Source organism: Phycodurus eques, chromosome 23, assembly GCF_024500275.1.
Source record: "Phycodurus eques isolate BA_2022a chromosome 23, UOR_Pequ_1.1, whole genome shotgun sequence".
In the NCBI taxonomy this organism is placed as follows: Eukaryota; Metazoa; Chordata; class Actinopteri; order Syngnathiformes; family Syngnathidae; genus Phycodurus; species Phycodurus eques.
The window spans coordinates 2,671,184-2,697,764 of NC_084547.1; the positions used below are offsets into that span (position 1 = coordinate 2,671,184).

At 49.4% G+C, this 26,581-nt stretch overlaps 3 protein-coding genes and 1 pseudogene across 6 annotated transcripts; all 4 read left to right on the forward strand.

Annotated features, from left to right (window-relative positions):
• The first annotated feature begins 298 nt into the window (after positions 1–298).
• On the forward strand, positions 299–8,742 carry LOC133397966 (trichohyalin-like). Of its 2 annotated transcripts, none has more exons than XM_061669465.1 (12): positions 299–403; positions 778–876; positions 1,183–1,247; positions 1,339–1,474; positions 2,115–2,645; positions 3,100–3,432; positions 3,682–5,691; positions 5,760–5,869; positions 5,967–6,708; positions 7,706–7,807; positions 8,109–8,334; positions 8,415–8,742. In XM_061669465.1, exons 2-12 carry the CDS (start codon positions 793–795, stop codon positions 8,420–8,422), a joined length of 4,347 nt encoding a protein of 1,448 aa, XP_061525449.1. In that variant the 5' UTR covers positions 299–403; positions 778–792; the 3' UTR covers positions 8,423–8,742. The 2 variants fall into 2 exon arrangements, with proteins under 2 accessions (XP_061525449.1, XP_061525450.1); XM_061669466.1 differs by having other exon boundaries at positions 3,682–5,670.
• Positions 8,743–9,631: 889 nt separating this feature from the next.
• Positions 9,632–17,534, forward strand: LOC133397854 (tetratricopeptide repeat protein 39B-like). Of its 3 annotated transcripts, none has more exons than XM_061669226.1 (19): positions 9,632–9,737; positions 11,348–11,382; positions 11,484–11,588; positions 11,651–11,782; positions 11,848–11,918; positions 11,995–12,127; positions 12,361–12,466; positions 12,748–12,813; positions 12,911–13,019; positions 13,119–13,186; positions 13,260–13,319; positions 13,400–13,561; positions 13,627–13,718; positions 14,410–14,530; positions 14,634–14,745; positions 14,829–14,946; positions 15,051–15,167; positions 17,256–17,352; positions 17,454–17,534. In XM_061669226.1, exons 1-18 carry the CDS (start codon positions 9,708–9,710, stop codon positions 17,341–17,343), a joined length of 1,725 nt encoding a protein of 574 aa, XP_061525210.1. In that variant the 5' UTR covers positions 9,632–9,707; the 3' UTR covers positions 17,344–17,352; positions 17,454–17,534. The 3 variants fall into 3 exon arrangements, with proteins under 3 accessions (XP_061525210.1, XP_061525209.1, XP_061525211.1); XM_061669227.1 differs by lacking the exons at positions 9,632–9,737; positions 17,256–17,352; positions 17,454–17,534 and adding exons at positions 9,748–9,943; positions 10,097–10,226; positions 15,248–16,891; XM_061669225.1 differs by lacking the exons at positions 17,256–17,352; positions 17,454–17,534 and adding an exon at positions 15,248–16,891.
• On the forward strand, positions 17,481–23,343 carry cfi (complement factor I). The gene is made up of 17 exons (XM_061669224.1): positions 17,481–17,588; positions 18,283–18,347; positions 18,407–18,560; positions 18,711–18,774; positions 18,864–19,029; positions 19,372–19,574; positions 20,344–20,445; positions 20,526–20,636; positions 20,990–21,019; positions 21,100–21,120; positions 21,381–21,517; positions 21,580–21,683; positions 22,115–22,219; positions 22,296–22,474; positions 22,725–22,826; positions 22,902–23,050; positions 23,196–23,343. Exons 1-17 carry the CDS (start codon positions 17,544–17,546, stop codon positions 23,262–23,264), a joined length of 1,806 nt encoding a protein of 601 aa, XP_061525208.1. The 5' UTR covers positions 17,481–17,543; the 3' UTR covers positions 23,265–23,343.
• A 918-nt stretch (positions 23,344–24,261) lies between these two features.
• Positions 24,262–25,908, forward strand: LOC133398088 (dickkopf-related protein 2-like; annotated as a pseudogene).
• Positions 25,909–26,581: the final 673 nt, after the last annotated feature.

Here is a 26,581-nt window from a genome sequence, read left to right on the forward strand (position 1 = left end):
TTGGCTATGAATCAAATCAAAAGGTGACCTGAGACACAACTTTTTTCTTCTTTAAAAGCGCTAGAGACGAGCCCCCCAAATATGTTTTTAATATTTATTATTTTCCTCTGAGATGAAATACTCGTATTCAGACTGTCACAAAATGTCTGTGCTTTTCTGACAATAAACCAGACTTTTATAATTTATTTAATAAATAGATATAATAATAATAATAATAACGATCATTATTATTCTACTTTGACCCCTTAACGCGGGAAGATGAAACAGGAAGTGAGCTTCTCACCTTGTGTGTGTGTCACGTGACACGTAGCGTAGTAACCAATAAGCTTCCGGTGACACGGCGGCGTTATTCTCGTCCTGCGGCGTTAATAGTCAGTAATACGGATAGCTGTCATAGTTGCCGGTGAGTTAAGCCTTCGTTTATTTTACCACATGTCGGTCGGCTCAATTCGACGCCGAGTTGAGTCTTAAAATCCTCCCAGAGAGCCGAGTCGCTCCCGGTTAGCATCCTTGCTAGCATGCTTGTAAACAATTGTCCTAGCTCGCTGCTCATGATGCATGACTCTCAATCCCGGGCCCGTTTAATTAAATCAGTTCTCAGCTACTACTTCAATGTCTTTTAGTTGACTTTAATCAGTTGAGCACCGGCAATCATGTCCGATGGCTAAACGGCTATACGTGCGTGTGGCACGACAATATTTGTGGTTATATTGGATGTGGATGTAAGTAATAAGCATAATAAATGTGATTTGTATGAATTTGAATTGTACTGTGCAGTATTGACGCAGCAAGATGCCGGGCAAGCAGGGTCAGCAGTTCAAAGCAGGGGACCTTGTGTTCGCCAAAATGAAGGGCTTCCCTTACTGGCCGGCCAGGGTAACACACGCACGCACACGCACACACACAACCAGACAGACACAAAAACACTTACAAACAAGACCAAAAAAAAACATTTCTCTCTCACACTCATCAAAAAACAAACCCAAGCCCCACATAAACCTCACTCACATACGCAGGCCCTAAAAAGGTCTTGCACAAACATAAATAACGCTCATGCTTCCCAGAACAACTCTCACACATCGCAAAAGTTCTTACACTGAAAACAAGATTCAGACACCCAAAGAGACACGATCTCGTGTAATCGCCTTCATTTGTTCGTTTATCTTGCCGTTCGTGACACAGATCTGTAAATCGGATGAGGCACAAAAGAAGCGAGTTGCCGTCTTCTTTTTCGGGACCCATCAGATGTAGGTACACGTGTGACATCGCTCCCTGTGTGCCACACCGACCGCAATCTGGTTTCTTTCTAATCACCTGACTGACTCAACTTTTCTTAAGAGGTCACCTCACACCGAAACACATCGTCCCGTTCGCTGGCAACAAGATGAGGTACGGCAGTGGCGTACGCTTCAAAGGCTTCACCGAAGGCATGTGGGAGATCCAGAACACGCCTGGAGTCGGGAAGAAATCCAAAGTCAGTGTTACTCTCTGCTTCACTGTTGCTAATATGATCATTTCTTCATACGAGATACACTGGTAACAGTGTAAGTACTTTTGCTGTCGTACTAAAGTTGTATTTTCTTTTAGAAAATATTTATTTTATTTTTACATGTACTTATGACTCTACTGCAAACGTTCAATGGAAACAGTTATTTCCCCAAACATTTCAAAACTATACATTTTAGAGTTGTAAATGCATTATGCAGTCATCCCCGACCAGTAAATGATCCAATTGTACCTCGTTTGTCAGAAATGTATGAATTGAAATTTATATTTTGAGCCACATATAATGAAAGGCAGAACAATTAAATGTTCTTCCGTTAGATGGCTGAAGGTAGAATACATCTTTCTCATGATCAACCATGTTCCAGGAGGCAAGATCTTATATTGAGCGCCAGACCGAGTTTTGTACGAGTTGTAGGAGGTTGAATCCATTTTGTGTTTTTTTTTTTTTTTTAAAAACGATTTTGCACTGATCGCCTCACTGTTATGGTCATCAACCATGAAAAAGGGCATTTCTCTGTAAGTGAGCAAACTTACAACTTCAGCAGGGGAATAAATCATTCCCCCCCCCCACAGTAACTCCAATTCTCTTTTTGCACTTGTCTCCTCAGTTTCCAGCCAAAAGTACACTTGTGAAATCAACCGACGCTTCTAAAACAACCGCCGCAGCCAAAAGCACACCCGCAAAGCCATCGTTGCCTGCAAACTCAAGAGGCAAATGCGCAGACACAAACGCCACGCCTGTCAAAGCATCTTCAGAGGCTAAAGGTCCGTCTATGGCAGCAAGGTGCGCTGGCAGCACGCTGCGCCTGAAGCCGTGTGTGGTCAAATGCGTCCCAGCTCAGACCTCGCACGGTTCGCTTAGTGTTGCGAACGAGTTGCCGAACGCCGGCCAGGCAACAAGCGGATTTGACAGTCAGGCCAAAAGTGTGCAGGCGACAAAAACTCTGAGAAGATCTTCATCCAGGTCATCTGCTCAAATACAAACGGAGGACAATGAGATAAAAATGCAGACCCCGCAGGAAGCCTCCACGCCCGGAGGTGGCGACGCGTCACAGACGTCAAGTTCAGCGCCTTTGGTGAAGCGGAGACGAGGGCGGCCGAGTAAAGCCTCGGCAGAAATGAAGAGCGACATACCACAGGTTGGCATGCACATAGGAATAATTCGACAGTCAACCCTCGCTATTCACAGGGGGGTAAGGGACCAACTAAAATCGGGACAAAAATCGCGGTTATAACGCGACAATTTTATTTAAAAAAAAAATATTTAACCAGGTAAGGCGATTGAGAACAGTTTCTCATTGACTGTGCCGACCTGACTGGAGAACGCAGGGCAAAACGAGGCAAAATAAAAGCAAGTACAAAAAAAGTACAATTACAGCCAGCCGAAAAAACATCATAAACGACTCACGAATGGTCTTAATGAAGCGAACACACCTTTAAAAATTGTCAGCTTACACCAGCTAAGTACTACAAAACAATTTTCCTTATCACCTGTAATGTCTGAACTTTATATATATATTTATATATGTATTCCTAATGGCGTGCGTGTTGACTGCATCTTTTTGACTGTCTCCATTGCGTCATCTGTGCCAGGCTGAAGAAGGCCAGACGGTAACAAGCAGCGCATATGTGACGGCAAGCGCGCTGCGGCTGAAGCCCTGCGTGGTCAAATGCGTCCCCACGAAGACCCCCGACAGTCCCACTCGCGACGCAAAGTCCGACAAGTTGGCGACCGCGAGCGAGCCAGCGAGCAAGCCGGACGTTCTGTCCGTGCCGTCTGTGCCGACGCCAACGGGTGACCTCCGAACTCCGCAGGAAGCTTCCACGCCAGAAGATAGCGTCTCTGCACACACACACACGTCGATGCCTGTGATGGCGAAGAGACGACGAGGGCGGCCAAGGAAAGACCGCGGAGAGAAGAGCGAGGTACAGTAGACCTCAAGACTCTTTGGTTATGGCTACTCACGGATTTCTAATTGGAACAAGGAAGTTTGGTCGTTACAGAAAGGGCGCAAAAGTACTCGGATAGGTGCGTTTATCAGCAAATAGTTTCAGTGCTGTTGGAAAGAAAGATTTGTGAGTGTATTGCCAGGTTTTGCTCGTTTTTCTTCCAAGCCTTTGAGTGGGACTATTCCGCCATGAATGAAAGTGGTCTCTTTATTTTTGTCTTGCCAGATCACAGTTGGAATGCTAAAGAAGACAGGCGACGTCCCAGGTCCCGCTGCCACAAACACATCGCCCGAATCCCACAGTGCACCCGGTGCTCCCAAAACAGCTAATCAGAAGGCCCGACCTTCTCCTGCACAAAGGCCCAGAAGACACGTGGAGCAGCAGGCAGCGGCCATGACGGAGGAGTCAACAGCTAGCAGAAGAGGGAAAAGAAAGGAAGGAGAAACGGAGGAGACCGAGCAGAAGGGAGGCGAAGAAGGAAAGGTAGAGGTGCTGACTGAGTCGACACCGAGCCGAGGAGGGAAGAGGAAGGAAAAGGAGAAGACTAAGCAGGAAGGAAAGATGGCAATGACGACAGAAGAGTCAACACCTCGTCGAGGAGGGAAGACAAAGACAAAAGGAGAAAAGGAGGAGACCAAGCTGGAAGGAAGTGAGGAAGGAAAGAGTAAGGGAACGACAGATTCAACACCTAGCAAAGGCAAGACAAAGAGAAAAGAAGGCGAAAAGGAAGAGACCAAGCAGGAAGGAGGTGAGGAAGGAAAGATGGAAGAGTCAATACCAAGCCGAGGAGGGAAAATGAAGAGAAAAGAAGTGGAAAAGGAGGAGATCAAACTGAAAGGAAGTGTGGAAGGAAAGATGGATGTGCCTAGCCGAGGAGGGACGAGGAAGCGAAAAGAATGGGAAACGACAATACCGAGCAGAGGAGAGAAGACCAAGCAGGCAGGAGGCGAGGACGAAAAGACTGAGGTGACGACGCAGGAGTCAACTCCTATCCAAGGGAGGAAGAGCAAGAGAAGGGAAGGAGAAAAAGAGAAGACCAAGCAAAGGGGAGATGAGGAAGGAAAGACAGAGGTGATGACGGAGGAGTCGACACCTAGCCGAGGAGAGAAGATGAAGACAAAAGAAGGGGGAAAGGAGGAGACTAAGCTGGAAGAATGTGAGGAAGGAAAGACGGAGGTAACAACAGAGTCAACATCTCACGGAGGAGGCAAGACAAAGGGAAAAGAAAGCGAAAAGGAAGAGACCGAGCAGGCGGGAGGCAAGGAAGGAAAGACTGAGGTGGCGACGCAAGAGTCAACTTCTATCCAAGCAAGCAAGAGCAAGCGAAAGGAAGGGGAAAAAGAGAAGACCAAGCAGAAGGGAGATGAGAAAGGAAAGACAGAGGTGATGACAGAGGAGTCGACACCTAGCCGAGGAGAGATGAAGACAAAAGAAGGGGAAAAGGAGGAGACGAAGCTGGGAGAATGTGAGGAAGGAAAGACTGAGGTAACGACGAAGGAGTCGACATCTAGCGGAGGAGGCAAGACAAAGGGAAAAGAAAGCGAAAAGGAAGAGACCGAGCAGGCAGGAGGCGAGGAAGGAAAGATGGAGGAGTTACCACTTAGCCGAGGAGAGAAAATGAAGAGAAAAGAAGTGGAAATGGAGGAGACCAAGCTGGAAGGAATTGAAGAAGCAAAGACTGAGGTAACGACGACGGAACCAACACCAAGCAGAGGAGGGAAGAGAAGGAGAAAAGAAGGGGAAAAGGAAGAGACCAAGCAGGAAGGAGATGAGGAAGGAAAGATGGAGTCAACACCTAGCCAAGGAGAGAAAATGAAGACAAAAGAAAGGAAGGAAGGAATGATGGAGATGGCGGCGGAGGAGCCAATTCCTAGCCGAGGAGGGAAGAGGAAGCGTAAGGAAGGGGGAAAGGAGGAGACCAAGCGGGTAGGAGGCAAGGAAAGAAAGACTGAGGTACTGAAACCAAGGTGGACGGCCAAGGAGGAAAGAATGAAGGCGACGAGAGGGGACGCTCAACGAGATGGCGACAGCAGCAAGAAGAGGGGGAGGATGGAGAGCCCAAAAAAGGAGACGATGAAAAGGAAGAAGGAGGGCGAAAAGGGAAAAGAGGCGACGGAGGAGAGAAGAGAGAAAAAGAGGTCAAGGAAAGAGAAGGGCACAAGGGAGGGAGGGAGGACGGCCAAGGAGGCGAAAGATGGCGTCCGAACCAAGGAAGTGAGTGATGTGGAAGAGGAGGTGAGGCTTCTTGTTCTTATTCCCTTCTTCCCGCTTTGTTTTGACCTGATAATGGCGTCTCTCCCTAGCGGCGGCGCCGGCTGGCGGCCAAGAAGGAGAGCGTCCTGAAATCGCTGAGAGGTCTGCTGAAGGCCACGAGAGGCGGCAAGCGGAGGGAAACGGCGACCAAGAGCATCATGTGAGACGAACGCTCCGAGCACACACACACCCCCACCCCCCCACCCCCACCCTCACCCCGAGACCACCTCTGACATGTCTGCTTCTCGTCCTGACAGGAAGTCTGCCGTCAGGGCCAAGGCGAAGAGGACCAGGGCCCACAAGATGCTCAAAGAATCCAACATTGCAAAGAAAAATATGCACGTGACGGACATGAAAGACTGGGAAGAAAATCTATCAACTGCCACGACAGTCAACCAAAGTGACGGCAAAGTCAAAGAGAGGCCGGAAGCTGGGCTGGAGGAGCTTCAGAAGAAAGACTCGAGGAAGTTGATCGGCAAAATCGTGAAAGCAACCACCAAGGTTCAGGTGAAGACCATGATGGGCGGAGCCACGCTTCCGCCGACACTGCCGCCGCCCCAGGAGGAGGAGGAGGAGGAGGAGGAGAAGAAGAGGGCGACTACGACGACGAGCATCGAGAGGACGGTGGACAGAGGCTCCGAGGAGGAGAGGAAGCCCGAAAGAGTGTTGACGGACGACGAGAAAGCCGCAACGAAGCGCCGCAACGAAACGCGGAAGGAGAAGGACGCCGCGAAGGCAGGCAAGACTGCGACCGGCGAGAAGCGGGACAAAAACGAACCGCAGAAGGAGAGCGGCGCGCCGGCGAAGCAGCAAAGCGGCGGGAGGAGTCGTAAAGCGACCGCGCCCGCTGCGGAAGACGAGCAAGCTTGCGTCTGGAGAGCAGCGGGCGAGGAGAACAACCAGCAGCAGCACAAGAATAATTTGAACCTGACGCTGACCGATTCAACCCTGCACAGAATCCACGGGGACATCCGCATCTCGCTCAAGAGCGACAACCCGGTAGGAGGTTCACACGGGTCCGCACGACTTCGCATTTTTGTCAGCCGACACTAACGTGATGAAAGTCCAGTCAATGTCGACTGCATTGCGTTGCAAATTACGACGCAAATATATTTGTTTGATTTTCCGAAACAGTCGCCGCAAATGGCAGTCAGCATGATTGGAATGGTTTTTGAACAAACGCCCCAATGATAACAGTATTTTTTTTTTCAATAAACTTAAATTGCACTGTTCCACATGATTACGCACAACAGAGATTCAGCTTGATGAAGAGAGAGCTGTTCGTACCCTTGAGCGTTCGCAAAGGTGTGAAAATGACCGCTGAAAAAGTAAGCATATGCAGTTTCTGACTGAGCGCTTTCCTCCATCGTACAAAAAGAACAACTGTGCTGTCTGTAACAAAATCAGCTTCATGCATGACAATGCACCATCTCATGCTGCAAGGAATACCTCTGTGTCATTGGCTGTCGTGTGCATAACAGGAGAGAAACTCGTGCTCTTTTGTGGCCCCTATCCTTCCCCGACCTCAACCCTGTTGAACCTTTGGATCATCCTCAAGCAAAATTACGCACAAGGGTGGGAGGCATTTCACATCCAAAAAGCAGGAACTCTTCCATTCACTGCCATTGACGGCTTTAGAAGTCAAATATCCATGTTAACCGGGAGAGCTGGCAGTGGAGGAGTTATATAAAAAAAAAAAAGTTCAATGGATGTAAAAATTGTGACGCTGCAATGAATTAAGGGGTTGTATGTTAAAATGTAACTTGACCTGTTTCAGGAAATAACCTAATGCTGCAAATTTAACATGACTATTTTTAGTTCTTTCAAACCTCTATACAATGTTTAGAAACTAATACTGACTGAGGGCAAAAACACAAGATTAGCGAAGAGCGGATGTGACGCTCTAAACGTCGTGGAGTAATAAAGACTACATTGACCAGTCGATGAGTCTGTAGCGCCTTTTACGTGTTGTTTCAACTTTTGTCTGTCGTGTCAGGACGTTGCCAAGTGCCTGGCGGCGTTGGATCAGCTCAGCGGCATCTACGTGACGTTGCAGCACGTCCAAAGGCACAGCGAGCTCATCTCCACTCTGAGGAAGGTAGGTGGAGCTGCGCCGCCACATGATTGTATACAAGAACGAGAAAAGTATCGCGAGGCATCGCCATCAAAAATAAAATAATACCGCATGTATATAGGACCAGTACTTCAAAAGTGCCAGCGACAAAACCTGCACGTAGCAGTCTGTGCGACTTAGCTTCAAATACAAGTGTGAATTATTTTGTGACAAGCGAGATCGATGGCTGGAATAATATCACACTTGACATTTAGTCACACAGGGGGAAAAAAGATGTTATTAACTCTATATATAACGCCACAAACGCTGAACTGTTTTCCCGCAGATGCGCTTCTACCGAGCCAACCAGGACATCATGGACAAGGCGGCCATGCTGTACAACCGCTTCAAAAACGCCTTCCTCCTCGGCGAGGGCGAAGAGGTGGTGAGCGCCGCCTTCCTGCGCTCGCTGCTTGAGGAAAAGGAGCGTGAGGAGGCGGAGCGCTGCAAGAAGGCCGAGAAGGCGGCGGGAGGCGAGGAGGACGAGGTCGGCAGACAGGACACGCCTTCAGGTTTGCGATTCGGAATCCATTTTTGTGTCGAAACGTTGCAGCAAATCGTCATCTCTTACAGTATGTGGTCTCATTTGCAGTGGACTAGCTGCCAACATGGAGGAAGTCAAGTGTGCGAGTTGAATGTGACTGATCCACGTCCACACAATTCCCATGGAAACTTGAACTGCAACAAGATTTTAGTCTTGATCGGACATTTGTATATATTCACGTTGACACGCCCCCCCCCCCACACTCTGTCTCCGTTCTCCGCAATCTTGTTCAGGAAGGTCCTGAAAAGAAGTGATGCCAGTCAGGCTTTGCGGATGGGAATTTGTTTGTTTGTTTGTTTTAAATGGGAACCGCCAATGAATGTGGTCTCATGCAACATGCCGTCAATCAATAAATGCTCTCATGCTCTCTTTGTCATTGATCGGATTGATAGAAACGCTGCCAACTGATATGACCTCTGACCTCACAATCCACTGTGTAATGTAACTACCCGGTGTGATGTTTCTTCTCACACTTCTCATGTTTTAAAGGTTAGTGAGGCATAAGTGTTTTTTTTTTTTTTGTTTTGTTTGTTTTTTTTTTTAAAATCACCATTGGCCAGTTGACTGACTTGTTTGGTGGCACTGCTGCGGAAAACGACCCCTGCAGCCTGCGACATACCATCCATCCGGTTTCTCTTGCGTTTGTCCTCTTCACGGGTTGAAGGCGAGCTCGAGTCTATTTGGGCTATCTTCGGGCGAGAGGCAGGGTACGCCAACACGGTGACCAGGTTAGGATCACACAAGTGGGCCCGTTCTATACATAACTCAGCAGGAGGCTATTGTGATTTCACAGGAAGATTGCCGAACTGATCGTTTGAAAATGGAAGCAATGTTGTACATTGAAAGTTATCTAATTCCTCCCTGGGTAAATCACTGTTGTGAGATTATTAACACGATCAATGTCTTCACATCGATGGCTAAAATTAATAACAAAGGTAATTCCAGCTAGTTTTGTGCATAAGCCCAACGCGTTATCATGAACGTCACATGTAGTTTGGAACGTGGGAGGAAGCCGCAGAAATTCCACACGATCGAAGGCAGAACGCGCAAACTGAGAGACAAGACTTTTCTACCAGGGAAACAACATTTTTCGAATTTAAAAAAATTATATTCATTTTTCATTTACTATTTGTCTTCCACGGCGAGAAAAAAAAGATATACATAAAAAAATATATATATATGTATATATATTTTTATATATCTATTTTTTTTTTTCGGTGGCAGACGGGGGCGTGTCCTCGCGTGCGACGTACGCGGAAGTGACGGACGCGGCGAGCTGGCACACACCGACCTGACCTGACGCGAGCGACTTGTCCGTCGGTCGGTCGGGCGACGGACGTGATGGGGGACGCGGCCTGCGCCGAGGACGAGGTGACGGGCGAGCTCGAAAGATGTGACACACGTGTTCGCATGTTCGTTCGCGGCCTTATTCCGGGCGCAGGGCCAAGGGGGGTTGACTTCCGGGGGTGTTCGCGACGCGTCCGCGGAATACTTGAGGTGTTGCGTTGAGGTCGTTGGACTTTGCAGATCTTCTGTGGTCCAGCAGAAGAAACCTTCCTCCAACTCACGTGAAAGAGGTTTTCATCAGCCAGCTTCTGACCTGCGAGCCTGTGGTCTTGGTCTCCGCGTGTGTGGTGACGTGGTGTTTTTTTTTTTATTTATTTTTTTTTCCCTTCCCTCCTCTCTGTAATGTGATGCCGTCCTCGACACCGGACACGGTTGGGATGTAGGAACCCCGCCCGACATCTTTTCGCCGGTGTGAACGTCCATTGTGTGGCGAAAGGATGTGCTGAGACGGCAGGTTGAGCAGCCGTGTCTGGAATCTTGAGAATGTGGCAGACTCCAGCGAAATTGTGAAAGGCGAGTCTGTTCTCCCACAGAATGCAGAGCTGCTCGGGTTATTGTCGCCCTGGTGCTCCTTATCGGGTGTTCCTGTAGGTGTTCTTCCAGGTCTTTTGGCATTTCCTCAGGTGTTTCATCATCATGTTCATGCAGAATTAACTCTCGATGTTTCTTCATATACACCAAAAGGAACATGTGAAGGAGAACCTAAAGAAATGCTTCAAGGAACATGTTTCTTTGGGGTTCACCTCCTTTTGGTCTTTCGTCAGGTTCTCCTTCAGATGTTCCATCAGGTGTTTATTTAGGCTGTCCTTCAGTCTCTTATTTGGGTATTCCTTCGGGTGGTGTTTTGTTGATCTTCGGGTGTGTCTTTAGTTGACCGTGGCAAAAAGTTCGGCCGAGGCGCTGTGACGAGAAAAACTGCAACCCTGTATTTTGGGGGCTTTGAGGCGCTACAACGCACTGTATTAGTTCGTTGTTGAACCACAAAGACACGGGGCGATTGTCAATGAAGATGCAGAAGTCCTCAAAGAAGAGGAATCGGGTGAGGTTAAAGTAGAGAGTTTGGATGCAATGATCCGTCGCCATAATCGCTGACTGCACGAGTACATTGCTGTGACAAAGACTCTATGTGTTTTGCTTTCTAGCCACAGGTAGATATGAAATTGTGAATATAGTATGTCGTATATGAAGCATACGTCAATCGGTTTTGCGGCGGGCTTTAGGCTTTTCATCTGCAGGTTCTCCTTCGAGTGTTTTGTCAGGTCTTTATTGAGGTTGTCCTTCAACTTCTTTGGTCTTTCAGGTGCTCACCTTGAGGTTCTCCTTTAGGTGTTTCATCACAGGAGTTCCTTGAGGTGTTTCTTTCAAGTTGTCTTCCGGTGTACTCCTTCAGGTGTTTCTTTCGGTTGTTCTTCAAGTGTTCTTTCAGGTGTTGCTTCAAGTTCAACTTCAGTTGCTCCTTGAGGTCTTTCTTTTAAATTTGCCTTCCGGTGTTCCTTGAGGTGTTTTAAAATTTTTTTTTTTTTTTAGGTTGTACTTCGGGTTCTTCTTCGGGTGGTCAGGTCATTCGTAAAAAAAAGATGACCCTAACGACAGAGTTGTGTGTTTGTGTGTGTGTGTGTGTGTGTGTTTGGCAGGAACATTTTGAGGATGCCTACGACCGCATTCCCACGTGAGTTGAGCAGTTCGTGGCACTCCGCCGCTTCGTGTGTGCGCTTCTTTCACATTTTGTGGATTTAACCTGCGCGTGTGCACACTTGTGCCCGTCCGCAGTGCATGTCAGATGGACCTGCAGTCCGCCATCCAGGAGACTCAATGTGCCCTCAATCTGGTCCTCAACAACAAGTTCTCGGAAGCCCTGGAACTCCTCAAGCCATGGTAGCCATTTGCCAGTCTGGGTCCAATCTCTGTCCTGTTGTAACCGCGGCGCGTTTGCGTAGGTGGCGGGACAGCATGTACCACGCGTTGGGTTACAGCAGCATCTTAGTGATGCAGGCCGCCATGACCTTCGAGCACAGGGACATCCAGATCGCCATGGTGACCATCAAGGAGGCCTTACACACCTGTCAGAGGTATGAGGGGACCAAACCAAACGCTCGTCGCCCTTCGTGACGCTCGTGTCTGCGCCCTCCCTCAGGTTTCGCAAGAAGAACTCGGTGGTGGGGTCCCTATCCAGTCTGATCAGCAGGCAGTCCAACCTTCAGGAAGGTACTTGCACAAGCTCCACCCCCCGCTCCCCCCTCCCCACCCGAGACGTAACGTGCGACGCCCTTTGCGTCCTCAGAGGAGATTCACGCCGAGCTGTGCTACGCCGAGTGCTTGCTCCAGAAAGCCACGCTGACCTTCGTGCAGGACGAGAACATGATCAGCTTCATCAAAGGAGGCATCAAAATTCGAAGCAGCTACCAAATCTACAAGTCAGTCCTTTCTTCCTCTTGGTTCACTCTTGCATGCATTCAAGTGGACATATTATGCAAGCTTTTTCATTGCTCGTACAACAAATGGAATAAAGGCTCGAGCTCTGCCGTGAGTCGCGGAAAGAAAAAGGTGTTCAAGTCAAACACCTTGTGTTTTATTTGTGAAAAAACAAAAAAAAAAATACATGTTTCCTTTTAACCTTTGTTTCTTCTTTTGTCACTTCCCGTCTCAGGGACTGTCACAATGTGCTGAATGTCGCTCGCGAGCTGAGCAGCCAATCAGACTCGCGCAGGCAGTTTGAGGGCGGAGTCAAGCTGGGCATCGGCTCCTTCAACTTGGTGGGTTCTGGTGCTCCCGCTGTGGCGTTTTCTACCGCTCGGGATTATTAATCAGATGACAGCGAACGTCCGCGTATCGCGTGGGATGCGTTCCCGGGCCCGCCCGTGACGTACCAAAAACGGATGACCTCAAATTCTGTTATGTAGCAGGGGCACGCGTGAGCGCTGAAGTGCGATATAGTGGGGCGTTCACTGGCATCATTTTTATGATGTTTTTATGGTTATTATTATTATGCTTCTGACTCTGTGAATGCTAACAAACACGCAACGGGTCCCACCAGATGGTGTCCCTCCTCCCGCAGAGGATCCTGAGGTTGCTGGAGTTCATGGGCTTCTCCGGGAACAGGGCAAGTCGTCGTCGTCTACCAATTGTGACACCGTGTGTGTCTCTCGGTGTGTGTGTGTGTGTGTGTGTGTGTTGAAAACACAAAACCTTCCCGACAGGAGTTTGGCTTGTCCCAGCTGCGAGAGGGAACGTCCGGCTCCAGTTTGCGCTCCATCTTGTGCACGCTGACGCTGCTGTTCTACCACACATACGTCTCCCTGGTGCTGGGTGCGTGCGCGCACGTGTCTCAATTGCCTTACCTGGATAAATGAAGGTAAAATAATAAATATTCATAAAATTAATATCTTTGTGTGTGTGCGCGCCCAGGAAGCGGCGAGGGGAACGTCGTGGAAGCTGAAGCTCTGCTGGAGCCGTACCTTCACAAGTATCCCAAAGTAAGACCTCGCGCTCACACCCCTCGCGCGTTCCTCGGGCCCCGTTCGCTGACCTCCGCGCGGCTCCTTCCAGGGCGCCATCATTCAGTTCTACTCGGCCCGGCTCGCCGCGCTGCGGGGACACTTCGAGGAGGTTCGTGACTCGACCGCAGCGCCGCCATCGCCGTGGGCCGAGCGGGCTCTGACGCGTGTAGTTTGCTGTGCGCGTTGCAGGCGTGTTTGGGCTACCAGGAGTGTGTGAGCAGCCAACAGGAGTGGAAGCAGATCCACCACTTGTGCTACTGGGAGCTGATGTGGACGCACTCGTACCGGCAGGATTGGCCGCAGGCGTACCGATACGCCGAGCTGCTTTGCCGCGAGAGCCGCTGGTCCAAGGTGAGCGCCGGGGGTCCGGCGGCCCACGCGCGCACGCGGCGCTGACCCGTCCCGTCTTCCCGCAGGCCATATACGTGTACCAGAAGGCCGCCATCCTCAGTATGATGTCGGCGGAGGACGTGAAGAAGACTGGCGAAGACGTGGTGGAGCTCTTCAGGTGCGTGTTGCGTCGATTCTCAGTCTTCCCGTCAGCAAGTTTTTCGCAATGAACGCATGAAGCCAAATCTGGTACCATTTTTTTTTTTTACTTTCCAACTTAGTCCAGTACATTTTTGAAATATAGTTCAGTTTGCATTTAATCTTTACAAAATGTGTTTTTTCATCCATTTATTTCGGTACAAACTTTTATGTGCGATCCCTTTTTACTGAATCCGTAGATTTTACTTTTTTCAGGAATAAAACCTCTGCCTCCTTTTTGATTTAATACTTTAGCCTACTATGTATCTGTATTTTAATGTTGACCCAAATGGTTTTGAGTTGGTATTTGGTGGAATAAGGTTGAGAACCAAACTGCAAAATAAATCTTGCCGCGAATATTTGTCTTATTTCTACTGAAAACTAATCTGATTCCCCTTAAAATAAAAGTTGCGAGCGCATTCAAGGGAAACGAGATGACTCGGCACCTTGAAATTATTCGAAATAAAATTGCCAGGTGGAGTGAGAAAAAACTTGGTCCACTAATGAAAATGGTCTAAAAAGAAGTGACTTTTTAATTGTCATCAGATTTAGTTTTGACGAGAAACAAGACAAATATTCTTGTTGAGATTTAGAGTTTTTCTGTTGTTGTTGTTGTTGCTGTGTGGCTTTCGTCGGACGGGCATTGCGTTTGATTGTCCGTGTGCGTGCAGGCAGGTGGAGGGGCTCAAGCAGCGGCTGGCGGGAAAGTCCATCCCCACCGAGAAGTTCGCGGTCAGGAAATCTCGCCGCTACAAAGCCGGCACGCCCGTGCCGCTGGTGCTTCCCGCTCTGGTAGTTAACGCTCGTCATTTCCCTTCCGATGTCACGCAGAGCGCCCGCGTTGATGCGTTTTGTTTGTTTGCGTGTGTGTATATGTGTGTGGGTGTGCCCCTAGGAAATGATGTACATTTGGAGCGGCTTCACCATCGTGGGCAAGCGAGCCGACTGCACCGAAGCGCTGCTGGTTACCATCGAGGCGGCCGAGGAGCAGCTTCGCCGCGACTCCCGTGAGTGACGCGGCGCCCCCTGGTGCTTGTGCGCCGCACGCTCTAACGCTGACCTCTGCCCCCAAATACCCGCCCCCTCCCAGAGCCGTCCGAGTTCCACGTGGACGACGGCTGCCTGGTGCAGATGCTGAAGGGTCTTTGCCTCAAGCACGCCGGCCGCCCGCTGCAAGCCGAGCTCTGCTTCACGCACGTCCTGTCCAGGTGCGCGCGCGCACTCGCAAAGCGGCCTCGCCGGCACGTGTGAGGTCCTCAAAGTCAAAGTGTGTGCGTCTCTGTCCGTGTTTGTGTGTGTGTTGCCCCGGCAGTGAAAATCGCATCCGCTACGATCACTACCTTGTCCCCTTCACGCTCTACGAGCTGGCCCTCCTCTACCGACAGCAGGGTGACGACGCCAAGGCTGCCACGTACATGGAAAACGCCAAGTAAGTTCCTACACACACACACACACACACACACACGTTTTCGTCAGGCATCTGACGTTTTGTCGTTGGCATGGCGTCAGGAGCAACTACAAGGACTACTCCATGGAGTCCAGACTGCACTTTCGCATTCATGCGGCCCTCAACAGCCTCAAAAGTTCGCCTGCTGCCAGCCCGTAATGGCCGCCGCCTCCAGTGAATGCGTGCGGCACTTGGTTTATTTTGGAATATAATCCGGGCCCGAGCAATAATAATTTTTTCTTGTGCCGACAGTTGAATTGCCTCTTCGTGGGCCTTGAACACAAATGTTTGAAGTTGTAGGAGTCGTGAACATGACCCCGCGAAACTTAGGAGCCCCCCGTCACCGGTTTCGCCAACCGACTCGAAATTTGGCGGCGCAAAAAAGGCTCAAGGACCCATGCCTGAAATTGAACATGAAGTTGGTCATTTTGGGTTGAATTTCGGTACTCGCTATTACACATTTTCACCAGGCAATCGGCCCAAATGGGCCCCACTCGGAACCGGGTACCGCAAATTCCGAACTTTTTTGACCTTTGCTCAAGTTTGACGATTCTTTTGAGGATTTGCCATGAAAAACCTAGCTTGAAGTATTATTGTTTTCATTCGCCTTCAGCTTCCGTTCGTCCCACGCAGCCGCCAATCAAAATTTAATAGCATGTGATTGGTGGGCGCGTCCCACAACCTCCGTACGTCGCCATAGCAACATGCTTGTTGACAGGGAAGTAAGGAAAGAATGTTTTTTTTTTTTTTTTTTTTTTTTTTTTTCTCTCTCCCCCCCCTCTCCTACCTCTTTATTTATGATTTTGTCTTGGAATTTCCTGACACTGATAAGTTGGCAGCACAATTTGCGCACGACACTCATATTCTTATTATTGTTATTATGAAACAAATGTGCTCTTATGTGACTTTATATGTTCTGCACTCCCGGCCGCCTTAAACGGCGACACACGCTCCAGCTGACGTATTGGCGTGTAAGCGCGCGAGCATGTTTTCGTCACCGCGGCGACCAAAAACCTCCGCAAAACGGCAAGCAGCCCGCTGACGCAACACGGGCAGGCCAACGAACGCGTGTCGAGCGCGCCCACGCGCGGGTTGTCACAAGAGTGGAATGTTTACGTGACGAGCAGACTTTGTCCCGCTTGAAAAACACTTCTTTCCTCATCGGCGAGATTATATGCGTAACAAGTCAAGAAAGTATATATTTTTTTTTATAAATGTGGTCTGATAATTGTGTCACTTTCCTTTTTTTGTGGCTCTTTGTGATTAATTCGTCACGAAACTGCCCTCGGAGGATTTTGTGAAATATTATTTTTTTGTTCCAATTACATGGCTTTAAACCAAACGTCAGCAAACTAAGCTCATAGCCTCCTACCCTAATGTCAAGTCTTTTCATAGAAGTACTTCAGGCATGACAAATCAAGTGTGGGTGTTGCAACATTATCCAAAGTCATGTGTGAATTTGTGCAATGCAAACTTTTCCAGCTTTATTTTCTATTTATAGTGAAATACGCTTTCGACGTGAAGTCATTCATTTTCGGAAGCTTTCTTTTGCTTTTCTGTACTTTTGTTTTCTTTTGCTCTTTGTTTTTCAATGCTCTTAACCGCGCTCCGTAAATCAATTTGCCTATTTTATGACGCGTTGACCTGGCATCAAGTCTTGTTCTTTTGTCATTGGAAGAAAAAGGAAATAAATGCATTCCAGACAAGCCTTTGTTTTTGTTTTTTTTGCCTCCGCTCAGCTGTCAATGTGCTCGTCGGCTCCTTCTACTGGAATGCGAAAGAATCACTGAATTAATTGTTCAAACTTGTTCATAATGTTACAGTGGCTTAAATATACTTTTCAGAAATCAAACCTCTGCATCGTTTTTGACGCTAGGGCCACTTTGTGTCAAAAGTTTCACAGGCCCTGGTCTCGAGCTGAAATGAAAGGAATAAAAACGCACATGCGGAATTATTGGCATTTATTTCAGCCCCCGCCAGGAAAAAACGTTTATCACCAATAAAGCAGATTGACACAAAGTGCACCATCGACTCATTTGTTCCACGTGACCTCTGACCCTTGCCAACAAGCACAACCGACACGAGCAACACAACCAAAGCGAAGCAACACCAACAACCCGACCAACACTTTCTGGGTCCACTTGGCTGTCCGGCGTGACCGTGAGAGGTAAATTTTTGAGGTTTCTCGTATGTTCTTTGATGTCCAATTCATGTTGTGCAATGTTTGTGTTCTTGGCCGGATCGATGCGGTTTGTCCTCTTCGGCCAGGCGAGCTAATAATTGACGGATGAACTCGTCAAGAGGCTTGTTTAGCTCCCGCGGAGCGCGAGAGTCAACAGTGTTTGTCGTTCAGTCAGGATGAAACTTTGTCTTCTCCTGCCGCTTCTCCTCATCTCCAACTCGGTGAGTTCATCTTTTTTTTTTTTTTTTTTTTTTTTTTTTTTTTGTACAAATTGTTACGGACATGATAGGATTTGAGCTGTTTCTTTCGCTCACTGATCTCAATCTCAAAATGGTTTGACAATTTGGTTGTTCCCCATTATTAAACAATTCGCAGTTTTGATGCATCTTTGCATGGAAAAAAAGAAGAATACTTGCTTTAGCTACGGGGACAGAGGGATAAATGTGGCCGCCAGTATCCCCTGAAAGCAACCCTATTGAGAACCTGCGGTGAATACTTCTGAGGATGAACTCTGGGAGATGAGATCCTGGACTTGGACTTTGAATGGATGAGACAGTTGTTAAGGTGGCAAAGAGGGCCGATGATAACTTGATCATACTCCCACTTGAAGTTTACTTTCAAACTAAACAAAGAAAATTGCAAATTGTGTATTTAAAACAACCACGTAGCTTTATAGCCAATAACCCTTGAAGCAATGGCGTGAACACAAACATGCAAAGACACGGAGACGGACAACTCACAGTACTGGCTTATATTCTTTATCCTCTGTGAAGAACGACTAATATTAGTGCTGGAGTAATGAGCTGTCTCTAGTAATCTCACAGGACACTACGAAATAAAAATGTCACAAAAAATATCAGACGACACCCGCTACATAATGAATGTTGTTGTGATCAAGTGACCATGTCCCCGCAGGAGGTCACCTCGATAACGACTCGGCCAGACGACTTCGCGGGTCCGGAGGAGTGTCTCCACAGAAAGTAGGTTGCGCTTCCCGGCCGCCGGCGAGGTCCGCTAAGGTGACTTTTTGCGCTCGCAGGCCCACGCGCGCGTCCTGCGACCTGGTCTTCTGCAAACCGTGGCAGCGATGCATCGAAGGGCGCTGCTCCTGCAAGCCGCCGTATTTGTGCCCCGCCGAGGACGTCGCCCCCGTTTGCGGACGGGACGGCCGCCTCTACCGCTCCTACTGCCAGGTAGCTCGCCTTTCTAATGCGGGGGTTCTCAAACGTTCGGGTCATCAGCAAGTGGCATCTCGGGCCAAAGGAACAAGTTTGTCGAAGTGAATTGAGGAGCTTCATTGAGACAAAAGTATTGCAAAAGTGCAACTTGTGCTTGTCGCGCAGACCATGGCGCTCTCGTGCCGCAGCCAGAAGTCCGCCATGTCCCACTTCGGAGAATCATGCTCAGGTTTGCTCTCAAACTCGTCTTAAGTCGAGGTCGGGCGCTTTCCGACGCGTCGTCCAACGTGCCATCGGTGTGCGTGCGCCCCCTTGCAGTTGCGCAACCCAAGTTCTCCAGTTCCCTCGATCCCGACACGGGCGTGCTCGCCCTCTTCGTTGCCGATGACGCGAGTCCTGGCGGGGGGAAGCGCCTGCTGGTGTGCGGGGAGCGTTGGGACATGGCGAGCGCCAACGCGGCCTGCAAGGATCTCGGTCACCCTCTGTGAGCGGGCACCGGAAACACACGACTGAAACACACACACGCAACTAGAATACTCGCATGCGCAGTACTGAAAAAGTCTTCATTTAAATATGGGTCATTTTCATATCTTTTGATCAGTAGCGGTAAAGAAAAAAACAATTCTAATTTAGCAAATATTTTTATGCTCCCTTGTTGAAATTCCTATATTCTATATTCTATCTAGATATAAAATGTTATTGAGAATTAAAAATTCTAGGCATTCATTGTAAAAAGCAATCGTTATTGACCCATATGCTACTGAAACGCTCTCGCCACGCTACTGTTAGCGTACGACAGCTAACGGCGCGTCGTGTCCTCCCGCAGCGGCGCCGCGTCTGCCGGCGCGCTCGCCCTCGCGACCCTACGTCGCAACGGCAGCGCTCCGCACTTTCCCGACAGCTGCGTTAGCGTTCGCTGTCGGGGCTTCGAGACGTCGCTGGCCGAGTGCGTCATCCACGACGCCGTCCGGGTCGGTGACGGGAAGGTTGCCACGGCGACCTGCTATGACAAGACCAACGTGCCTGAAGGTATGAGGGCCCGTAAAGGACAAAATCCAGGATTACCTCTCACTTGTTACTGAGATGATTTCATAAACACTCTCATTCACATACATTACTGTAATACTCTCACACTTGACTGAAACACTCACAGTCACTCACGAAACGTTCGCTCTCTCACGCACGACTGAAACACACCCTACACAAACGCTCTCATGCACACGACTGAAACACTCCCACATAAACACACTAATGAAATGCTCACACACTACTGGAAAGCTCTCACGCCCCACTAAAATGCTCTCACAATACTGAAAGTTTACTCTCTCACACACTACTGAAACACACCCACTACTGAAATGCTCTCACATGCACGACTGAAAAGTGATTCGGAGAGCGTCTTAATGGTGCATGTGAGAGTGTTTCAGTAGTGTGTGTGAGCAAATGTTATTTTTTTTATGGTGGGTGTGAGAGCGTGGCAGTAGTGAGAATTTTACAGTGCGGCCGTGTGAAAGTGTTTCAGTAGTGTGTGTGCGTGAAAGAGAGAGAGAGAGCACTTGGGTAGTGTGTGAGAGTTTCAGTTGTGCAAGAGTTTTTTTTTCTGTAGTGTGTGTGTGTTTGTCGTGTGTTTTGTTTTTGAATCATTTTTCAGTCGTGCTTGAGTGTTTGTTGTTTGTGTGTGTGAACTCATTTCACTGTTGTGTGTGATGGAATTACGTCGCCGATGACCCGTCATATGAGGTGTGTGGCGCCTTCGCTCACAAACACACACCCTTTTGACCTGCTCCTTGTCTGGCAGAGTGCGGCTTTGCGTGCGCCAACGGGAAGTGTGTGTCCGCCAACCGGGCGTGCGACGGGGTCGACGACTGCGGCGACCGCAGCGACGAGATGTGCTGCAAACGTAAACGTCGCGTACGCACGCGCACGCAAACCCTTTCCGCCGTCACTGCCGTTTTCTCCCCCCCCTCCTTTCCCCGCCAGGCTGCAGAAGTGGCGCCTTCCGCTGCGATACGGGCGTGTGCGTGCACGCGGACGCAGTGGCGGACGGACAGATGGACTGTTTGGCGGGAGAAGACGAGGCGGTGACGCACAGTGAGACACAAACGCACCGACACAGCACATTCGAGAGGAACTGAACCTCTTGCATACGCTTTGTATGGTATCGACATTTGATACCAGTAAAAAAAAAAAAAATACACTCAATGACTTTAACTAAAATGATCCAAACCTGAAAATATTGTATTTTATAAGTCTGAAACATTCAGGATGAAGCTTCTGTTTATTCGTGTCAGACCGGCTATGAATCCATTTTTAAAATATCTGTAGTCGACAATTATGATGAGGATATTCTCGGCCCGGGTCAAAATTGACCTGAAACCTCCGATGTGTGTGCGGAAAATGAACAGTGAGAAAGCATTCGGTGATGGACTTGTACTGTCGCGCAGAGCTGGCCAGGGCGGGGTCGAACAGCACAGGTAGGGACTCTGAAAGGATCCCGCTGAGAAGCTTCCGCCATGTTGACCACTGATTACGTCATTCCCTCTCCTGCTTCCAGAGTACATCTCCCCTAGGAAAGGTTTGTAATTCCAACTGGTGTCGACACACAGTGGGGCGAGCGATGATTTGATCCCTGCTGAATTTGGAATTTTGCTCACCGACAAAGAAATTTAAAAAAACTCATTCACTGCCATTGACGGCTTTTGAAGTCAAATATCCATGTTAACTGGGAGGGCTGGCAGTGAAGTTTTAACATTTTAAATTTTTTTATGGTTGACTATTGATTACGATAATAGAGAGAATATCAGTCAAAAATGCCCCGACTTCATGTGCGTTTAGAAACGCGCGGCAACCGTGCACATCTGGAGTCCAAGTTGCAGTGCGGCGTTCCCAACATGACCGCCGCTTACGACGACAGCGTGGGGGACCGAGTGAGCCGCTTCAAGAGAGTCGTCGGCGGCGTGGCGGCCAACCGCGTGAGTTGCCGTGTTGTCGGGCCTCAAAGTCGTGTCTCATACGTTGCGTCGCTCCCGCGCAGACGCAGATCCAGTGGCAGGTGGGCCTGGCAGAAAACGGGAGGATGAACTGCGGGGCAACTTACATCGGAGGCTGCTGGGTCCTCACGGCGGCTCACTGTGTCAGGTGCGACTGTGGAAAGCCTTTTGAGAATTAGTTCTTGACGTCCAGCTCAAGTGGCTGTGTTACGAATTCACCAATCACATTCAAGCAAATTTTTTTTCATGAAAGAAAAGCCTACCAGAACATTTGAAAGTTTTTTGAGGGGGGGAGCACTTCAAATAGTAACAGTTGTGTGCTAACTTGCATTTAACATGAGTTTGAATGCGATTGGTTAATTCTTAACACGGCCGCATTCGCTGTTCTAAAAGGTGTGCACAATATCTCAGTTTTGTTTTATTTTAATGATGTATCTTGGTCTCATTTTTTAAAAAGCACAAAATGCTGGCAATTGAACAGGGGAGTGTAGACTTTTTATATCCACTGGAGGGGTGCTGTTCTGGATTTTCCCCTGAGCCGGGTCGCCAACCAACAGGCTTGTTTGTCCGTCCTTCCAGGCCCAACCCGTCGGCGTTCCGCGTGAAGTTTTCCATCTGGAAGAAGTCAAGGCCTCAGGACACCACCGACATCATCCCGGTGGGCGCGGTCATCATCCACCCCGGGTAGCGCCGGCTTCCCCGCCCCTTCGCTAGCTCGCGTCGGCGTGCTAGCGTCGCTAGCCTCGATGTTGTCGCGCAGGTACAACGGCAGCACGTACGAGAACGACATCGCCCTGGTGCGGCTCAAGGACCTCCCGGAGGAGGTGGGCAAGTGTATGGAGGACAACCCTGCGGTGAAGCCCGCCTGCGTCCCCTGGTCCAAGCGGCTCTTCAACGCCAACCACACGTGCAGCATCTCGGGCTGGGGCCGCACAGCAGGTGTGTGTGGATTTAAAACTCTGCTCAAAGTTTTCAAATTCAAACGGAACAAAATGAAGGTTTTGGAGTGGCCTAGTCAAAGGCCGCGCTTGAATCCATTGAAATGCTGTGGCATGACCTTCAAAAGGCCGTTAGGCCAAAATATCTCCACAGAAATGTGAAAGACTCATTTGAAGTTCTAGAAAGCGCCTGATTTCACTTGTTTCTGCTGAGAGTGGTCCAACTGTGATGTCATATTTTGGTCTTCCAGTGGGAATAGCCTCGCAGGTTCTCTTGTGGGCCAAAGTGTCCCTCATCCACGACTGCCAGCGGTTCTACAAAGACCGCTTCAGACCCGGGATGATGTGCGCCGGTCAGTGTCAGCCAGTCGCAGCGGCGCGCGTCCGTCCGTGCCCACGTTGAAATGTGTGCGCGCGCTTGCGTGAAGGTGACCTGGAAGGAGCCGTAGACTCGTGCCAGGGGGACAGCGGCGGCCCTCTCGTGTGCGAGGACCACCTGGGCGTGTCCTACCTGTGGGGCATCGTCAGCTGGGGCGATCAGTGCGGCCAGCCGGGCTTCCCGGGCGTTTACACTCAGGTGATACAAATTCGGCCCGATTGTCGGTCTCCGTGCACCCTGCTTAGCATTTATGATTTGCCGGCCCTGGACCACAGGCGGGGGGAAAAAATTGCTATCACACACGATAATACGGTCCAATTCCTGGCCGACGTTTTGTCTGCAGGTGGCGCACTACTTCGAGTGGATCCGCCTGCACACGGGCTGGCCCGCCGTCACCCGGTTCAACTCGTGATCGGCACCATCATCATCATCTTCCTCTTCATCGTCGTCTTTGATTGTTTGCGCCTGCTATGAAAGTCAGCGCCATTAAACGCACCAGAGGGAATGTTTGCATCGTCTGGAGGACTCTTGCCGTGTGACTGACTGGCCAATGTGTGCGTGCGTGTGTGTATGTGTGTGTGTCTATGTTTGTGTGTGCATGTGTTTGTGCGTGAGTGGGGGAAGGGTTGTCGTGTGTGTGCTTGGGGAAAAAAAGTCATTAGTGTTCACACTCATTTTGAAAGCAGCACGTCCGTATGCTGTCTTATTTTGAAACCGCTCCGCAAAATCGTATTTATTCCCAATTTAAAACTGTATGAACCTCCCCAGTCTCCCACACACTCCTATTAGAAACACTTACTTTTAAGCACCTTTCAAACATTTAAACAAACAGTAATGCACAGTAGTACTGTACACTGTACATTTGAGTCCTTTTTAGATGTTTTAATGAATTTTTCTTTTTTTTTCGTTTCAGTTTTACATGGTACTCGTCCCACTCGTGGTCCGCAGGCTCCCTCTTGTGGTACGTGAAACAATCACTGCCCGAGTACAATTCAGTTGTATTTAACTTTCATGTGCAATACGTTTAAATTGGATCGTTACTTCCGATACACTTCCGATATTTAAGAGCGGCGTTAAATGTTCAAAACTGCATAATATTACAGGAGCATACGAAAAGCTTTTAGGTCGTTTTTGTGGTACTTTGAGAATTTTTCGAGGTGGTACTCGATGTAAAATGTTTGAGAGCCACCGTTCAAGTATAACAAAATGAAAGAAACTTGACTCACAACAACAGTCGAAATGAACCACCGCCCACCCCCTTGTATCGGTGGTCCTGGAGTGTGTGGGGGGGGGGGGTATCGGTGTCCGTGAAAGGGCAGGGGCGGGTCACAAGCGCGTGGCCTATAAAGTGCACGCGTGCCAGTTTGCGGAAAGAAGAAGCTGAAGAGGTTTTTTTTTGGGTGGGGGGCATGACTCGCAACGTGGACGCGCTGCTGTGCGCGCTCTCCCTGGCGACGGTGGCGTGCGGCAGGGATGTGCGTGTCCGGCTCAACTCCATCCGGACGGTGGTCGTGCACAAGGGGCCCGCGGTCTCGTTCAACGGGAGTGCGTGGGAGCTGACGGTGAGTGTTTGAACGCTTGCGCGTGTCCGCGAGTGGTTGCCTGCTCGCTAACGCGCATGTGTGCGTGTGTGTGTTCGCATGTGCAGCACAGGCAGTGCATCAGCGACCTGGAGTGCAGCGAGGGGAGCTACTGCCACGCCCCCTACAGAGGCCCCGCCCACTCCAGCTGCCGGACCTGCAGGAGGAGGAAGAAGCGTTGCCATAGAGATGGCATGTGTTGCCCCGGCAACCTCTGCAGCAACAGTAAGACCCGTCGATGTTCTCCAGCACAGGGAATCTCCGTTTATATCCGCAAGAAATAACAAACCGCCGTATGGCGAGACCGTCAAATAAAACATTTTCAAAATGGTTTTCCCCCTCTCACATGCCTTAAACACATTTCAACTTCTCAAAATGTGATCGTATAACATCACTTTGAGGAAACAACAACAGAATGGTTCAAATAAGAGGCAAAAGCGTGCTTGCTTCAAGTTACTGTAAAACTGAAAAACACAATAGAATTAAACATTGCGTATTTAAACACTAAAATGTTCAACCAAACTTAGAATTTCATCATTTCCACAAGCTCAATCCTAACGTAATGCAAAACACTGTAGAAGGGCTAACCGAAATTAGCATCAATGTTAGGGTAAATTCAAAAAAATGAAAAATATATATAACTGGGATTGTAGCAAGGGTTCATTGTACATTAAAAGTTGCGAGGCGTGCCACTCAAACGGTGTGTCGCGCAAGGTGTGTGCGTTCCCGACGGCGACGCGACGGCATCCCAGCAGATTCCCGAGCACGACGACTGGGCGAGCGCTGTGGCCTCCCCCAAGGCGAGATGGAGCAAGATGGAGGTCAGAGGAGCGTCCGGGAAAGGCAAGTGTCGCGTCCCGTAAGACAGGAAGTGGTCAAATGTTTCGCTAACCGTTCTCGGGTCGCCAGGCCAAGTCGGCGACCCGTGTCTCGCCGCCGCCGACTGTTCGGACGGGCTGTGCTGCGCTCGCCACTTCTGGACGCGCATCTGCAAGCCCGTCTTACACGAGGGCCAAGTTTGTTCGCGCCAACGCGGGAAGCACCGGCGACGTGGTCTGGAGCTCTTCCAGCGCTGTCCCTGCGGCGAAGGACTGGCCTGCCGCACGCCGCCCGGGGGCCCCCGAAACCCAGCCGCCGCCGCCCTGCCCCCGTCCTTCGTGGCAGCAAAGTCCAAGTTCGCGGCCTACTCACGCCGCCCTACCCCTCCGGCGGCAAAGACAAGACTGCACGAGTGTCAGAGGAAGTGACGCTCACAAAGGTAGGGTTGAGCGGGGGGGCGGCGTCCAGTATCGGCATGCAAACGCTAATCCTCTTGATCTGCATTCACACACAGGTGACCGGTCATCGGAAGGTCAAGAGAAATCAACCGAGATATCTGGAAGAGAATTGTGGACTTGCACAAGTCTGGTTCATCCTTGGGTGAAATTTCCAGATGCCATGTACCAAGTTGATCTGTTCAAACAATTATAAGTCTTTTTTAACCACTGAATTGCTTGAAATGTTTATTGCCGATCAACACGTTGATGATCGACGTTCCCCACGAACGGCTCGCTTTTCGCCGGAGCGCAAACCAACGGGCTTTGTTTTTCGTAAAAATGTTCGTAAATTCCAACTGCGGCCTGAAGAGTAGCTCATCGTAACACTTTAATACGGTATTCATAGTAATCACAATTGAAACGAAGCGTGTGAAAGGTTATCACGCTTTATCGGTGAATGACGACACCACCCAACCCGGCAAAGACCAGACGGCACGAGTATCGGAGGAAGTGACGCTCGCGCAGGTGGAGTCAAAGCGGGTGGAGGGGGAGTGGGCGCCCAGTATCGCCATGGTAATGAACTTCCAGTTGAGCCGCATTCACACGCAGCCAGTTTCCTCTCGGTGAGCAGTTCTTCACTTCTTTGTTTGTGCTGAAAGTGCCCAATACACTACCATTCAAAGCTTTGGGCTCACTTAGAAATGTCCTTATTTTTTGGGGAAAGAAAAAATTTTCAATTCGGATAAAGAAATAGTCTTGACATTGTTAATTTGTTAAAAAAAAAAAAGTGCTTTTCTTTCAAAAATAAACACAGTATTAACGCTCATCATCATTCGAGTCGTTTACCCGCTTGAAATGTTTCATGACGGCGATAAGCTTGTTGACGATCGACG